The 16,928-nt window shown below is 36.5% G+C and overlaps 1 protein-coding gene across 1 annotated transcript; it reads left to right on the forward strand.

The window, feature by feature from the left end:
• The first annotated feature begins 1,643 nt into the window (after window positions 1–1,643).
• LOC103723436 (protein PLASTID TRANSCRIPTIONALLY ACTIVE 14) lies at window positions 1,644–15,916 on the forward strand. Its single transcript, XM_008814346.4, has 13 exons — window positions 1,644–1,832; window positions 1,934–2,089; window positions 2,204–2,341; window positions 4,710–4,835; window positions 6,535–6,663; window positions 10,712–10,801; window positions 10,883–11,033; window positions 11,238–11,347; window positions 12,135–12,206; window positions 14,838–14,943; window positions 15,064–15,264; window positions 15,409–15,451; window positions 15,569–15,916. Exons 1-13 carry the CDS (start codon window positions 1,650–1,652, stop codon window positions 15,645–15,647), a joined length of 1,584 nt encoding a protein of 527 aa, XP_008812568.3. The 5' UTR covers window positions 1,644–1,649; the 3' UTR covers window positions 15,648–15,916.
• The last annotated feature ends 1,012 nt before the right edge of the window (window positions 15,917–16,928 follow it).

Below are 16,928 nucleotides of genomic sequence, written 5' to 3' on the forward strand. Positions count from 1 at the left end.
AATTGATATTTAAGGTAAGATATTAGCTAAGATACAAACCTTGCTTTGTTTACAATCTATTTCGGTCTTTACTCTGCTTAGGGGTGTATAGTCTCCATCCTTAATAAATACAAACCACATCTTGTTCTCTTAAGGGATTAAAACTAGTGAACAGAGTGAGAGTACCTTCATTAAGCTAGATAAAAGAGAAGAAGAATTGCAGCCATTTATGTTGCTCTCATGCCACGTAACACATGCCTAATGCGGCCTTATGGATCACTCTCAATGTTGTGGGAGTCTGATAAGAAGATGGCAAAAGAGACATGATCATGAGATCAAGGTGGCTGAACGATCTTACAATCCCAAGTATTTTGAGGTTCTGAATAATTCTATCAGGAGAATCATATATCGAAACCTTGAGATTGGGTGGTGCCCATAGGCCCTGTTGACCATGCCATTGGGGACTATGTTTAGATCCAGACTACCAGTACATGGGCTACTGGACAATTGCTTCATTGAAGCATGAATTTTATGTTAAAAAGGATTATCTTATAAAGAGATTGGCAAATCTTGAATTCTGCAGCCCAATCATGGTCTTCCACTGTTATTTGCTAAAAGTACAAACATAAAAGGAAAACATCAGCTAAACACTGAACCTAATAAATTAAGATTCTATTCATGATTATTTTTTAATATTTGACTACAGTGAAATAATAAAATAAAATAAAAATAGAAAAGCATACATTTGGCATTCAATAGCTCATTTGTTTCTGTGCTACATTTAGCATGTACAGAAGTTATCTAGACATGGATGCACAAGAGTGGTAGCGAATTAATATTAGTATTGTTATTCCATAACCCTAGAACCACAATAACTTAAGACAAAATTGAAAAAGTGATAGTTAAAAATGTTTTGCTTTATTTTAATAATATAAATATGGGTGATATTGGAGGAAATTGTTGCTTAGCAAATTTTGTTATAACAATTACCATCCTCGGTGGATTGGGAATTGTAATTTTGGAATAGTTATAATAATAATTTTAATTAGAAATAAGTTAACATGGTACAAAAATTTTTTAGTAGAGGATTTTGTCATATAACTAGTTCTATTAACAAGATGCGCTATTGAAAAAGGAGTTGCCTATAGTGTTTTAGAATTTATTATTTTTTTAATTTTATTAGATATATTCATGCTAAAATTGTATGAATTATTTGTTTGAGAAAAAAAAATCTTCTGTAACAATTGTTCCAAACCACATAATATATGTTATTTTTTTTTTTTTTTTGAACCAAAGCATTTTTCTAATTTTTTTTTCCTTATGGGGGACACGGCCTAACCGATGCTTTTCGGTTTGCACCGGTCCATGAGTTCTTCAAAAGGATGGCTTCTTCATTTATTTTTTTTTGCTGAAAAAAAGAGAAGGGGAAGAGAGGGACAAGCCTACTCCCGTGTAGCAGCCTCTACTGGGCTCCCGTTCTGTCAGGAGAGTGTTCGATGTGGATAAAAATGGCCGTATGTTGGCACTTCGACCGATTTTATTTATATCTTCCATCTGTGGGTTTGGTACGGTTACTTTTTTGAGCTCCGGCTCCAATCTCACGCGTCATATTTGGCATCGCTAAGGCTACTAGAGGTCGACCAAGGGTCCATAGGCCGATGTCGAAGCGGATGGCTTCTCCATTCTCCGACTTTATTTTGAAGTCTTTCGCACGCTCTCTCCTGAGGGATAACGTTTTCCTGCGAAACACTCCCCATCAACCGCTTTCATCTGTCCCTTCCCTCGCAATCCCAATGGCTTCTTCCTCTCTCTCCCTCCGTCTCCCCACACCTTCCATCTTCTCCAACCAAACTGTAAGCCCCCCCTACTCTCTTTTTGCCCTCTTCTTTCTTCATACCCAGATGATCTCATTTCCCCGAGTTCTCCTCTTCTTCCTCATCAAATCTCTCAACAGGTCAAGAATCGCGAGAATGCTTTCCTTCTATCAGCCACCAGCAGCAGCAGCAACCCTTCCCTCAAAAGGCAGAGGACTCCTCCGGTTAGAGCGTCGACATCTCTGCCTCCATTCAAACTGTTCGAGCTGCCAAAAGTTGAGGAGTCGCCTTCCGAGGTGGTGTCTCATCTACTCTTCCTTGCTATTCTCAAGACCAGTTTATTATTATTATTATTATTATCTGTTTTAAGGCTTGCTGATATGATGTAATTTGAGTGTCTTTTTGGGCAGTTGGAGCCTGCCGATCCTGATTTCTATAGGATTGGGTACGTGCGGAGTGTTCGGGCGTATGGGATCGACTTCATGGAAGGGCCTGATGGGTTTGGAGTGTACGCATCTCGAGACGTGGAGCCGTTGCGCAGAGCCAGAGTGAGTCATTTTTATGTTTCAAAGGATCTATTTTCTTGGCTGGGTGACAATCTGATCTGTGACTTTTTGTCTGTATGAAATTTGGAAGCCATCCGGTTTGATTTGGTGGTCTTCATTGTTCATTTGTTTAGGGTTTCTTTGTTTCATGTTTTGTTTTCAAAAACTCAAGAAGAAAAATGAACAACACTGAACGAACATGTATGATGAAACCCTTTTGTTTTCTTAAAATATCTAGAATTTTTGGTAGCAAAGATTTATTGCTATCAGAAAAGAGTGAAAATAAAAGCATGGAATATCAGAAGTTTTGTTAAGATGCTATCTTCAACATCAATCTCCATGTCACATTTCACTAATTTGTAGTGAAACCCAAAAAAAAAAAAAAAAAAGGAGCGATGGGGACCGGGCCTTTAGCGTTTTTGGTTTCTGTACTTGTGTTGTTTCTGTGGCAATGGGACCTGAGCTAACAATTCCAAAGCCTTTCCTTATTTTTGCATTTGAGATGATGAATTTAATGCAGAGAGGTATGGCAAATTCCTGGGAGGAGGTTGGGAGGAAAATAATGGACTTACATCAATCATATCTAAGAAAACAAAAGGAAAATGTCAAGCATAGAGTTTTCTTAAGAATGATTTCTGTTTAAAGATCGCCGAGCAATAGCCAAGTGATGTCATATTGGAAGCTGGGGAACAGACAACAGAAATGGCCAAAAGCAAAAGCTACTTCTCCATGACAATAATCACTTAAACCCATGCTTCCATGTAGGTTAAGGACAATCCAGTTCCTCATGTCAGCTGGCAAACTGTCCATGTTAAGGTGTCACAAGACACTTTGTAACGGTTAGTAGCCATAATTAGAGAGCAAGAAAGTCACTGAAGGTTAAAAAAAGAGTACAAAAGTGCAAGAGTACTTGACATAGCAGAAGGACATCTGCAGAAAGATGTTTAGAATACTTTGGGGTCCAGAAAAAGAGGATGATTTAGCACTTTGGAGTACAGAAAAAGTATAACTTAATTAAAAAAAAGTGATATATTTAAAAGAAGGTGCATGGAGGATTTCCGTCATATACTACAGCCATATGATCCATATGCAGTGAAAAGCACCACCACTCAGGCACCTGGAAGATTCAGCAAGTTGGGAAAAAGGAAGCAAAATGTCAGGCCAAAAGCTCAAACCTCCAAGCAGAAAAGGAACCATATGCAACGAAAAGCAAACGAATTTATACAAGGAGATTTACAATTCAGAGTAGTCCTCCTAAGTGGCAATCATTGCTCCATAGTTTTATATAAGAAATTGTATATTCAAGAGGATGTAACCATTGTTTAGTTTCCTATGTTTTTCCTCAAAATGGAGGTATCGACTCTGTCAGTCTCCTCTTCCGGGTTTCATATTCCGTGTGTGGCAAATCCCATCCTTATACCTCTGGGATGTTCAGCCCAATCCCCTCTGGTTTATCCAAATTTTATTGAGGTTGGTTATGGTTGGGTGACAATCATTGGCTGGATTTGATCAATGTTTTTGTGCACTTGCATATCCACGGTAAAAACTCAGTCATGTAGACCTTGATGAGATGGTCATGCCCAAAAGAGAAGATTTGCTAAGAGCAAGCTAATAAAGGTTTGAAGTTTATAGACGCTCCTAGAAAGACAATCATCATGACATAATTGTATAGCTTGGAGCTTTTCTAGCATTACAGAATATGCTATTTTCATGCAACAAACAAAAGGAAAAAAGTGGATACACACAAATAAATCAGTATAAATATCAACTTGTCAGTAACTAACTTGTCCTGAAGCATAAGATGGGGAACCTCCCTTAGCTGTTTTCTAGATCCTTCTTTGGTTTCTTGTCTTATCACCGATATCTCAGGTTTGCTGGAAATTAAATCAAAAGGTCTTGCTAAATGCTTTTGTTGGTAAAAACCAGTCAGAAGGATACTAATGTTCCCTGTAAACTATATTATGAGTCAAAGGGGAAAATCCACAGATTTTTTTACGTTTTAAGCTCCCTGCTCTCTCTCCTTTTTTTTTCATGCATTAGGAGCCTTAATTAATAGAGTACTCTCTTATTTGGTTGTTGGTTGCTCAGTTATGCAATAACCTTTAAGGACCTTTACTCCAAATCATAGTGGGAAGGAGACCTTTCTGATTGTATCACACTTCCAGAGAGAACCAGCCCACCAACACATGTTTGCATTACTTATAAGCATTTGCTCTCGTTTTTCTTCATTGCGTTTTGTTTGTTGATGGAGACCTTTCTGCTCATTGTGTCTTGCTGCTTATTTTACAATTTCCTTGCTTAATTCTTGGTTATTGCAAATTGTTATTTGAATGATGATGCTAGATTTCTCCAAACTTTTTTTTTTTTGCAGATGATCATGGAAATTCCATTGGAGTTGATGCTGACTATAAGTCAAAAACATCCTTGGATGTTTTTCCCTGATATCATACCGATAGGTCATCCTATATTCGATATTATCAATTCAACAAATCCAGAGGTAATTGAACTCTATGTTTTCTATAACTTTGTTTGAAAGAACAGCTCCCCTGCTTTTGGTTGTCAGATTTGTAGTAGTGGGAATCTTCCATCTAGGGTGGTGCATGCGCTTCTGAATCTCCTCAGAAACTTATCCTTGCACCTGCTTCCTAAGTGTTTTCTTATTAAAATATTTTTAAGAGATCCACTTCCTTGTATCTGCACCCACCAACACCTAGTAACTAATGTCGGATCCCAGAGCATCTGATTTTACCTGATATATTGATGACCTCTACATTGATATAGTTATGTAGCACATCACCAACTGCTTGGACATGGGTAATTATGGCATGGGTGGGGTCTCCCTCCCTTTCTTTCTTTCATTCTAGTGACAACTGGGATGAATCTGAAGCTTCATTTTAAGCCAATCACGAGAAAATTATATCTGGTTCAACATTGACCATTATTAGATATAAATGCTTTCATCTTAGATATTATTGTTTTAGCAACAATTTTCTTGTGACCTAACTTATTCTAAGAATTCCTCCTTGCATTTTAATATTTTAATCAGTTAGTGAGAACATGGACTTGTAATGCTTGATGTCGAGGATGTATCCTTTTGGTGATTTCACATTTTAATTGTCAAAGGTTATTTAAGATTTAAAAAATCATGTTTAGAGTGTAAACTCATTGGTGTAATGAGGATTGAGGAACTGCTTACAGAAAAAAAGAGAAGTCCCTCTAGTTGCTGGTTTGCACCTGAATTAAATCTTTCGAGTAGCCAAATTTCAAATGTGGCATTTCAGGCCCATATTCATGTTGTAGAGGAGTGTTTGGTTTGAAACTAATGCCCATGTGTCATCTGGAGGACGAAATCACTAGTTCTGGGTCTTACAGAAGTGGAGCTAATAAAATAATATTATGGGTCACTTTGGGAAGTCACTAAAGAAGGTTTAGGGATCAAACAGCTTCTGCATTAATAGGATATGTACCATTTTTGCTATATCATACCAACTGACAGCATAACATAACATTTTATGTCTACAATGGCAGACCTTGATTTGACTGGCATGGTGAATGATTTTTCGGTCCTTGAACTATATATTGATGCAATGATTGAGAACAAATTGAAGGACATTATTTTCTTAGGATAGAGTCAATGACAAATTAGGATTCTTAAGTGGATTTCGAATTTGGCATTTATGTCCTCATACCTGAGTCATAGTATTGTCTGCATATGTTGACTTATCTTGAAAAAGTAACTTTTCCTTGGGACCCATAAATCTTTATCTGGTAATTACTGCCAAAGTATTGTAAGTTCAATTATTTTTTTAGAATTAGGATGGATGGAACCTGGCCGGAAATTGGAGGGAGAACACTATCGAACCTGGGTCTCTTGTGTCAGCACAAAAGACTTTGCCAACTAGGCCAGTTGTCACTCTCCTTTAGTGTAGGTTTATTTTCTTTCTTCAGAATCTTTCTGGAATACTTTATTCCATATGGTAGTTATCCTTTTTTATTTTCTCTGTTTTTAACTTCTAAATCCAGCATCTAAATTCCAGTTTTATTATAACCATTTCATTTCTTCATGCTTAGTCCTTTTAGGCATTTGAAAGAAGTTTTTTTACTAATATATTACTCAGCACGTATTTAAATATTTTAAAAATGATGTTAGATTTCCAACAAATTTGCATCTCTATAATTTTGTTGCTTGTTTGCAGACAGATTGGGATTTGAGACTGGCCTGCCTTCTTTTATATGCATTTGATGTGGAAGGCAACTTTTGGCAGCTGTATGGTGATTTTTTACCAAGTGCAGAAGAATGCACTAGCTTTCTTCAGGCCCAGAAGGTTAGTGTGAAAGCAACCTATAACACATTTAGTATTAAAGAAATAGGAATACATATTCTCATGCTAGAAAAGTTCTTATTCTAGTTTTTAAATATTTTTCTGTAATTTTTTTTCTTCTTTCTAAAGTATGTTCCAAAGATATGTGCCCCATAGGTCATGAATCTGAAAATTATGTTTTTTTTTTAAATTAAAGATTTATTGGAAAATCATGCACATTGGCTAAATCATCTACTAAATCTCTGGGAAGTTGTATTTTTTTATTATTATTACTTTGGGGAGAATGTAGTTTTTTGAATTGTTGATGTTGTAACTTGTTATAAGGAGGAAAAACAAGACTTAGCTTTTCTACAGGAATTATAAAGATTATAATAGCTTCTCCTTGTGTTTAAGACCATTATGTAAAGGTTGCGTGCATAATTAAACAACTCTTTCACCAACTTAAAATTTTAAATTGATCATTTGCCTCTATAGGAAGTGATCACATGTTCTCCTTATTCTTTTTAGAGTTTATCATGACGAGGGAGCAATAGTAGGCTTTAGGGTAGGCCGAACCAGACCGAACCGTCCGGTTAGGCCCGTATCGAGCCGATCCGGTGGAAAATCGGATTGGTTCGCCTATTGAAATCGGTTCTGGCTCCGAACCAGTCGGAACAAGTTCCGAACCAACCAAAAAAGGCCGAATCGGACCGAACCGGCCGATTTTGTTCAAACTCTGTGCGAACCCGGTGGGACGATTCGCACTGAGTCGACCTGGTTCGGAACCGGCCCCCTCCCTCGTTGGTTTTTTTTTTTAAAAAACAAGCAAAGGCCTTCCCAACAGTTTGTTTTGGAAGTTCATGTAGCCGTAAGACGGCTAAACGACTCTTCTTTCTCCCCAATTTGCGAAATCATATCGATTCAGCGCGATTGAAGGAAAATCCAAGCCTAAATAAGGTGTGCTTCCTCGCCTCTATCTCATTCTCTTTATTTTTTTTGGCTTGAAAAAATAGCTCGAAATTTGCAAAATAAGTAGAGATCATGCTAAAATTTTCGAGCTAGCCTTAATTTTATTATATGTTGTAGATCCATAGATGATCTACACGATGACATAAAATTTTTAATTTTCGGATGATCTATTGGTATGTACATTGTACTTTAAATATATGTAATTGATTATATTATTTTATTTTTTTTTGTCTCACTACTTCATTTGAGGATATTTCATGTTGCATCTTGTAGCATGCAGTATCTCACTAATCATTTTATATTTTGTATTATTTTAAAACAATAAGATGCATCATTTAGGTTAAACCGGGATCATAGAAACATAAAAAAAGTCAAAAAATTATTAAATTAGACTTAAAATCATTGAAAAAGTTCAAAAAGATTGATTACAAATTAAATCAATTTGAATTTTTTTTTAAAAAAATTGACCGTGCTGGTACGGAACCGGCATGCGTACCGGCATGCCCACGCATACTGTGTCGGTTCGGTAAGCACGCCCAAGCGTACTGTGTGTCGGTTCGGTAAGCACGCCCAAGCATATCGTGTGCCGTACCGACCCATCGCCGACCGGTACGGGTCCCCGTACCGGTTCGGCGGACCTTGGTGGGCTTTGTTGTTATTATCAAGTAAAGAGGAAAACAAGGGCCTATTGTTAATAAAGATCAACTGATCCAATGTGATTTATGTTATCTACTCTATGGACATGAGTCATGGCTTAAATCATCGAGAAAAACTGCTATTTTATCTAAATTATATTTGGACAAGTATTCCGCTGGTAAGTTTGTGTTTTGTGGGTTTTTTGGATGAGTTCTGTAGAGCTTTAACGTTTCTGGTAGCCCTTCATCTTTAGAGGTCTTTCAGACTTCAAATAGGTTGTTCTTTGTTGATACACTTGCATGGTTTTCTTGGCATCATCATTCTACTTCTAAATTTAGCTTGGATGCGCTATTCTCTCACTGCAATTGCTTTCCTTCATGTTACATCACTTATTCTCGTTCAAAAGTTAATAGATTTTCATTGGTTTGAATTCCGCATTGGTTCCTAGTGCATTAGTATCTTCCTCACATTTAAACCATCATTTCTTAGTTCATAGCTCCCCATAGTAGCAGCTTCGACCTCAAAGTTGCTGTTTTTTTATAAAAATGTTATTGATTAGCCACCTGGTCGCCATGTTTGCATGCTGCCTTTGTCTCCTCTCTATGTGTCTCTACCACAGGTAAACCAGCTCCTGTTGATCCTTGACAGGGTATTTAATATTTCATTGATCTTCAAATATTTCTGTATTTCTCACTAGTTTTCTTTATCAAATGTGTGGGTAGATATCGCTCTTTAGTTTTTATAGATTTTGCTTCTGATTGCCTGTAATTTTTGTGGGCCTGATTTATAAAAATCTCTTACTAAAAACAAGGTCATTTCTCCATCAGTTCAGCTGACACATCTGGAGGCCTGAGAATCACACCATAGTGGATATGTTAAGATGTGAAACCAGTTCACCACATCTATAATGAACCATAAACATGGATTCAACATCGAGCTATAGATCCAAGCATCATCAAACCCCCAGTGTGTATAGTGTGTAAATATGAATATTTTTATTCGCATTTACAATTTTCCCAGATCTATCCTCTTTAATTAACTTTAAAAAATGCTTTCAATCTTCTGATTTCCATTACTTTTTATAGTCATTCTAGTTTCATCCTGTGCAATGCAACTTTATAGATCAAGATGTAGGAGAAGAACAAGTTTTCAACTACATCACTATTTGACAGTATACCCTAAAAGCTATCAAACATTATGACTGGGGAGTATTTTATTGTCAATTGGTTTCTCTGTAATTCTATAGGAGTATTTCTCACATATTGGCTAAGTTTAGCACATGGCCAACTACCAGCCTGGGGCTGAACAAAGAATTTTCTCGTTCTCAAGCATGAAACATATTTATTACTTTGTGGGGGTCTTGATTAGTGCAGTTACATGGCTGCCATAATGTATGGGTGGTTTTCATTGAGAATAACCCTTTTAAACAACAATGACAGTAGTGGATTTAGCTTCTATTTGGCATTTCAAGCAGTCTTTAGACTTACAGATACTATTATTAGTTATTTTCAAGTCCTAGTCTCTATGTAGTCAACCACACTAGGTTGATATATTGAAATTTGTTGGGGGATAGGCTATTTACAGAAAGCCATCAGTGACATTTGTGCAGTTCGAGATGGTGTCTTTCTCAGGCATAAAATCGAGCACTGATGCATAGGAAGGTTTGACAAGCTTTGCTGAATATCCACGAAAGTTTCCTTGGCATTCTGATCATGTCACCAATCTTTATGGCCATTATATGCATTCTTAATGGTTGAACAATGCTTTTTCTGCATTTTTGTGGATTGACCATGAATAAGAATTGGTGCAAAGTTTGAATGGCAGAAAAAACTTGGGAAAGATGGGGCTTTCAGTGAAACTGAGGCCAAGTTTTCTTTGTCATATTTGTTGACTATTGTATATACTTTCTCACGAAAACATCATTTGCCATTATACCTTGCTGAAGAGAGACGAAATTCCTTTTACACTTTTGGTAACCACACATAAAAATGAAAATGCAGAATCTGGTTAATATGGGAAGTTCTAAATTGTTATTCAACTGGCTTCTTGCCAGGATTTCCCTCACTAGCTTAGTCAGACTGAAGCAAGCTCATTTATGGACTCAACCATCTGGGAGGAAACATTGGTCAGAACACTGCATTGTTAATTTTTTCTACTTGATCTTTCCTCGTAGAGAAGGCAATTGCAGTAGCCTGAAGTCTAAAAATGATCAGGAATGATCATCTTAACTTTGTTTTTCTTATCTAGCATCTCTTATAGCTATCTATTTTTTTCTTTTACTTTTAATTATATTTATTCTTTATAACTTGATCTAGTTGGACTACACTGGTTTTCTTATTGAATCAGGATTGAAAGAGTCTTCCTGATCCCTTCTATTCATTCCTTTGATTCCCATGATGTAATATTGCTTTGTCGTTATAGCTCTGATATTGGATTTTAACTTTGATCTGGAAACACCTTGTTTTAGGAAGACCTTTTGGAGCTGCAAGACCCACTTTTGGCTTCAAAGATGGAAGGACAGCAGCAACGGGCATTAGAATTTTGGGAAAAAAACTGGGTTAGCTGATTTGTGCTTTTGCTGACTTTCATTGCTCTTGATATTTAGTTTAACATGAATTTTATGTTTAACCATAAACAGCATTCTGCCGCCCCTCTAAAAATAAGGCGCCTTGCCCATGATCCTGAAAGATTTCTTTGGGCATTAAGTATTGCTCAGTCACGTGCTCTTCTCATGAAAATAAGGGTTGGAGCACTTGTACAAGATGCAAACATGCTGGTTCCTTATGCTGGTACGGCCACTGAATCTCTAAGGGATGATTTGTTATACCCAAAATAATATTTTTGTCAAATTTAATTACAACCTATCGAAGCAAGGGTATGCGTGCTGCCTTGCCAGCATAAATCCATGAATTCATGGAGAGACAATAAATGGTTCTAACTTCTAGGTTTTAACTTAAGTAAATTGGCTGAATTTTCTCATCTTCCTTATGCAGATATGTTGAATCATTCTTTTCAGCCAAACTGTTTCCTCCATTGGCGTTTCAGGGATCGCATGCTTGAAGTGATGATAAATGCTGGACAACGTGTCAAGAAAGGAGATGAGGTAATGTGTAATAACATAAATTATTTGAATCATCTGACAATGAAATGCATAAATCTTGCTTGTGCAAATCTAGAATTCAAGACATGTTTAACAAATGCATCAAAAGTGGACTTGTAGGCTGCCCACTGAAATATCTCCATTTGGTCTTTAGCATCTATTGTATATTCAAAGAGTCATAAAAAATGAGTACTGCTTGTCTTAAATGGACTAAATTAAATGCTTTTGCTTATATGATTTCCATATTGGTGGTCCTAGATGCAGCGAGTGTTTTTATTGGATTTTTTGGCATGAAATTTGAGTTTGCAATCTTAGTAGAAACATTAATACAATGACTTTAAAACATATGTGCTCCCTCAAACTCCAAAGATGAACTTATATAATGAACCACACCAAATCAGAAGTTTTCCTGATTTTTGGTACATTCATGCATAGTTAATTACTTTTGGATTTCTTTTTTTTTTCTCCTCAATTTGTTGAACCAATGGAGCTTTCTTCTGAAGATATGCCTAAAATATATCTAGAAAGTTAACATGTGAGCATATCTTTTTCTTTCTTGGTAATACTTGTATGCATTTTTTGAATTAATAATTTTGAGTAGTTTGAATTTGCATGGATTTATGCTTAATCTACTGTTTAGTGTGGGACAATAGATGTTCTATTAATTATTTTTTCTTGTTGAGTCATTAAGAAGTCTGCAACCTTCAATGGATTACTATCACTCATCTTTTACTAATTCAGTTGCTCTATGTTATTCTATCCTAATTTTAAATTTCCTCAAGTATGGCAGATGACAATTAATTATATGAGCGGGCAGAAGAATGACGTGTTCATGGAAAGATATGGTTTTTCATCGCCAACGGTAATTCTTAATGATTGTTTCAAAAAAGAACTTCAATTGTCATAGTATACATGTCTAGACACACACACACACACACACACACACGTGTACATACATAAGTAAAACTATTTTCTTTCATTTATGTGAAAGGTTTTAAACAGGTAAAGCTACTAATTATTCTGTATTAAAGTATGTGTTTCCAGCTGGTACCTACTGGTTATTTCTCGCCTAGTTCAGTTAATTTCTCTTCTTTGTTTATTGTAAAGATTTAGTATCTCTTAAATTTCTTGCTAAAATTTTTGATGATCTGCATTGAAGTGTAACAAATAAGGGGTTTTCATCCCATCTATCAATGTTTGAAGACACTAAGCCTAGACAAACAAACATTAATAGATTTAGCCTTGCAAAATATGTTAAAAATACTTATGCATAACAGCTCCATGTCATTGAAAGGTCTTTATGGTGACAGATAATTTCTTGTTTCGATCCCTGTAACTGACTTTCTGAAACTTATTAAACAAAATAAAAATGTTGCTAAGTTGAATAATTTGATGAATTTTTTGTGTGGACTAAACCCTTAAATTCAGTTTGAGTGTGCAGCTCAAATACCTTTTATATATTGAGACTTCGGAGTTCCCCATCATTCATTATCCACATTTTGGTTAGTATCTGGTCTTTAGTTCTTCAAATTTTGAATTTTAGCGTGCATGAAACTTATTGAAACATTATCTATATTCAATTGATCCTTAAACTCAAATTCTAATTAAAGTTTCAAGAACCCGGATTTGTTTTTGGTTCTGGTTGGTTCTGTTAAGTTTCATTTTGATGGTTTTGGCAGTATTAATTTGGAGTTCCACAAGAAGCAATTAAAAAATGATAAAAAAATCAAGAAATATGTTACAACGTAAAAGAAGCCAAGGGGCTAGCCATATCACCTAACTTAATGGTATACTGTATTGTTTTGAATATTTTTATGCATTGAAATTGTGGCTTAAGGCGGAAAATAAGTTTAGACTCTTTTGATGGCACAAGTTGGTGAAGTCAACCAGTGGCAACATAAATTTTTTGGCAAAGTTGCCTGGTGATAACAATAATTAGCATGGAACAGTGGTGCAAGGCTGCTAGGAGATGCTCAACAGTGCTAATGGGAGATGACAAATTCAAGCCCCAACAAAAAGGGTGGCTAGGTTTGCAGAAGGGCACTGCAAAAGGGAGATGAGTTGTGGACAAATGCTAAGAAGGATAAAGGATGCAATTGAGTCTCGAGCATCGTGAAACTCTGATGCACCGGTAGAGGCTTAACTAAAAGATGTGAAAATATTACAGTAGTAGAGATGAAGGTTGCAGATGCAAGACAAAGATGCAGTGCATAGTTGTGGATAAGGTGAACCCAAGAAACAACGACAAGCAGGAAGACTAATGGTAACAACTCCATGATGGAAACAAAGGCTAAGGCAGGTATGTCCAAGCCTAAAATGCAAAGCCAACGACAAGATGAAACAGTAATTGATAATAATATCTCAAATGAAGGCGGACCGAATTAAGGACAGTGAGAGTTGAAGGTGAATGAAACCTAAAAAAAGGTGGTTTATTAGGCATAATACAGACATGACATGCAAATGTTGGATGCATAATGAAACATCAGCAGGAGTGTGATGAAAATTAACGAGATACTGTAAAAACCTTACAGGCAATGCTTCAAGTCTAGTAGGATTTGGTCAAGTACCAAAGACCAGATACTGTAGAAACATCAACGGCAATGGTTCATGTCTAGAAGGACTTGGTCAGGGGAGTATCAAAGACCAATCAAGAACAAATTAGCTGGGTCACCATTGCAGACCAGAGGAGATGGAGAAGACATAAAAAGTAGCAAAATGTGGTTGGTCTTGCATAATGATTGGAGGGCTGACAAGAGCATACGAACCAACCTGGTCAAGAGAGGTAAATCATTAACAAGAAGAGCATTTATAATGTGTTATGGCAATGGGAGCCATTTTCAATCTACTGATGGGATGTGAAGGTACAAGTAAGTAAATATTGATAAATTGCCTAGTCTGTATGTGAGAGTAATTGACACAGCAGTGCTGTACATAACACTTCCTTTTAGTTATCTAAATGAAAAGATTTAATTGAGTTAGTACTCTTTTCATCATTTATGAAAAAAGCGGCTGCATTGCTGCTTTATACTACAGGTTTACGGTAAGGTTTCAGTCTTGATATTGGACCCTACATGGGTGGCTTATCAGTGCAGGTTGGACCAATACGGTATACCCCTGTACCAAGACATGGTATGCTAATGGAGGCATACCTGGTAGCAGATAGCATTTGATACTGAAAACTTTGGATTACAGTTATGTGAAGCTTTTTTTGTTTTGGTTCATTTCCCATGATTAATATCTTGTAGAGGTTGTGTTAACTGATCCCTAGGCAACCGTACACCAAGACTTTAAGGTTCTTCTCTACCTGATATGTAAATGTAATCACCTGGACTGTTTTACTAAGCAGACCACAAGTATTTGGATGAGATTTGTTGGTTATAATTCTACAAAATGCTACCCTGGTAAAGAGTTTTGGTTCTGTATGGATAGAGACTCTTATCTACTTAGGGTCTATGAATGCCCCTAAGGATTTTCTCAATTCTTATATTTTCAGAATCCTTGGGATGTGATAAATTTCTCAAGCAGTTCAAAGATTCACTTGGATTCCTTCTTATCAGTCTTCAACATCTCTGGCTTGCCAGAAGAATTCTATCACAATGGTGAGGATGCAGCAATTCTCTTGGATGGTTTGTGATATCATGAAGATTTCAGTTCGCCTCCTTTTCTCCAAAAAGGCTGTTATTTTCTGTTTAATGTCGTCTGTTGTTTCATAATCTCAGGCCTCTTGTCCAGTGGAGAAGACAATAACTTTGTCAACGGAGCAGTCATAGCAGCGGCACGTACACTGCCCACTTGGTCTGATGGAGATATGCCCCCTATCCCAAGCTTAGAAAGGAAAGCTGCACGGGAGTTGCGAGAAGAATGCCATCACATGCTTGCAGAATTTCCAACCACGTCTCAGGAGGATCAGCAAATCCTAGGTACTATCATCCAAAACATTGAATAAATGAACTGTTGCAATATTAGGCCACACCTAATCTTCTTTTAATTAGTGGAAGAACATGATTCAGAATTCCTTTTTTTTTTCTTGTATTTATTGGTTTTTTCCTCTTTTGGATTTCCAGATTCAAACCCAGAAGCCAGTAGAACACGTGAAGCTGCCATTAAGTATGTAGACTCCCACCCATTCTCTTAATTCTATTATTTCCTTGCAGATCTTGTTCTTCTTTTAACTAGAGTACTTCTTTATCCCTGACATTCCTCAATCCACTTTTATCAATGCAGATATCGGTTGCATCGGAAGTTATTCCTAGAAAAGGTTATCCGGGCATTAGAACTTTATCAGGACAGTATATTGTTTTAACTGTGTATACTTAGCTATTTATATCATATTCTTTGGTAGCTGGTAGCAGTAACCTGTAAGAATTGCCGATCCTATTTGTGCATTGCTGCCAACCAAGGGTCTCTGCGCAAGCTTTAGAGAGTGCACTAATTTCTATCTGCTTCTCTCCTTCCTGTAGGTCACCTCCATTTCAGTTGAATGGATTATTTGAATCAATAGGTTTCAACTTTGCATGGATATTCTCTGCCATCAAAAATATCAATAAAAAAAATATCGAGTCATGATAAACACTGTTTGGAATTTCTCTGTGGTAATGAAGTTGAGATCCAGAAAGTACACCAGCACTAGAACAGCACTGAAATTACATGAGTCGCTAAGTTGGGATCAACATTGATATTACTTTTAGTAGATACGTAGACAATTTCTGGCTACGTAGTTGTTTGAGATAATTCTCTGTAAACATAAACCACTACAAACCTAATGGAAGTGGGATCTGTAAAGAGTTTCTCATAATCCATAGAGATTTTGCCAAGAGGGTAGGGGGGGATCTTCAGGAGCAATTGAAGGTGTGTGGTAGAAAGTAAATATTATATAGATTTAGATCTACTTGGCTGAACATGAAAAAGGGTAAAGTGTTGTGGACTGATCAACCAAGCAGGAGCAAGGTACTAAATACCTATGCTCTACTTTCTAATACTTCAGATTTCTTTGACGGTAAGCGGCGTTAGTAACAAGAAAATAAGTGAATATGACGGCATCCTAGACTTGCAAACAAAAGCATGGTGAAAGCTTTGAAGGTTCTACCTTGTGGCTTCCTTTCTGTGGAATCTCATAACACCGTTCTGAGCTAATTACGGGAACCTAAATCCTGTATTTTACAGCCGCTGTAATCTTTTTCATTTTCCCAACAGAAATTGTTGTGACAGTTAAATATGATCAACGAAGTCCACAGAAGATAGAACCTTTTTCATTGCTTCAAAAGCTGTTGAGGGCTTCTTTCTAAGCAAAATCATGCAGAAACTTGGAACAGTATAGCCAGTAGAAGTAACAATGTTTTGGATAGTCTTTTGTTTGCCTTTTCAATTTTTATTCACCTCTAACGTTGCAGATCAGGAATAACCTTCTGCAAACAGGCTACAAAATGTAGTTATGGTTAAGACTTAAATTGTAGGCTCCCTTTATTTCTACCTTTCTTTAATGGATGATTACAAGCTTATTGGAAATTACCCCAAAAAAACATATTCACAAACAACAAATATATAAGATATGCTAATTGCCGACAGTCCCTAGGTTTCCTAGTAT

This window comes from Phoenix dactylifera, chromosome 1 (genome assembly GCF_009389715.1).
Source record: "Phoenix dactylifera cultivar Barhee BC4 chromosome 1, palm_55x_up_171113_PBpolish2nd_filt_p, whole genome shotgun sequence".
Lineage (NCBI taxonomy): Eukaryota > Viridiplantae > Streptophyta > Magnoliopsida > Arecales > Arecaceae > Phoenix > Phoenix dactylifera.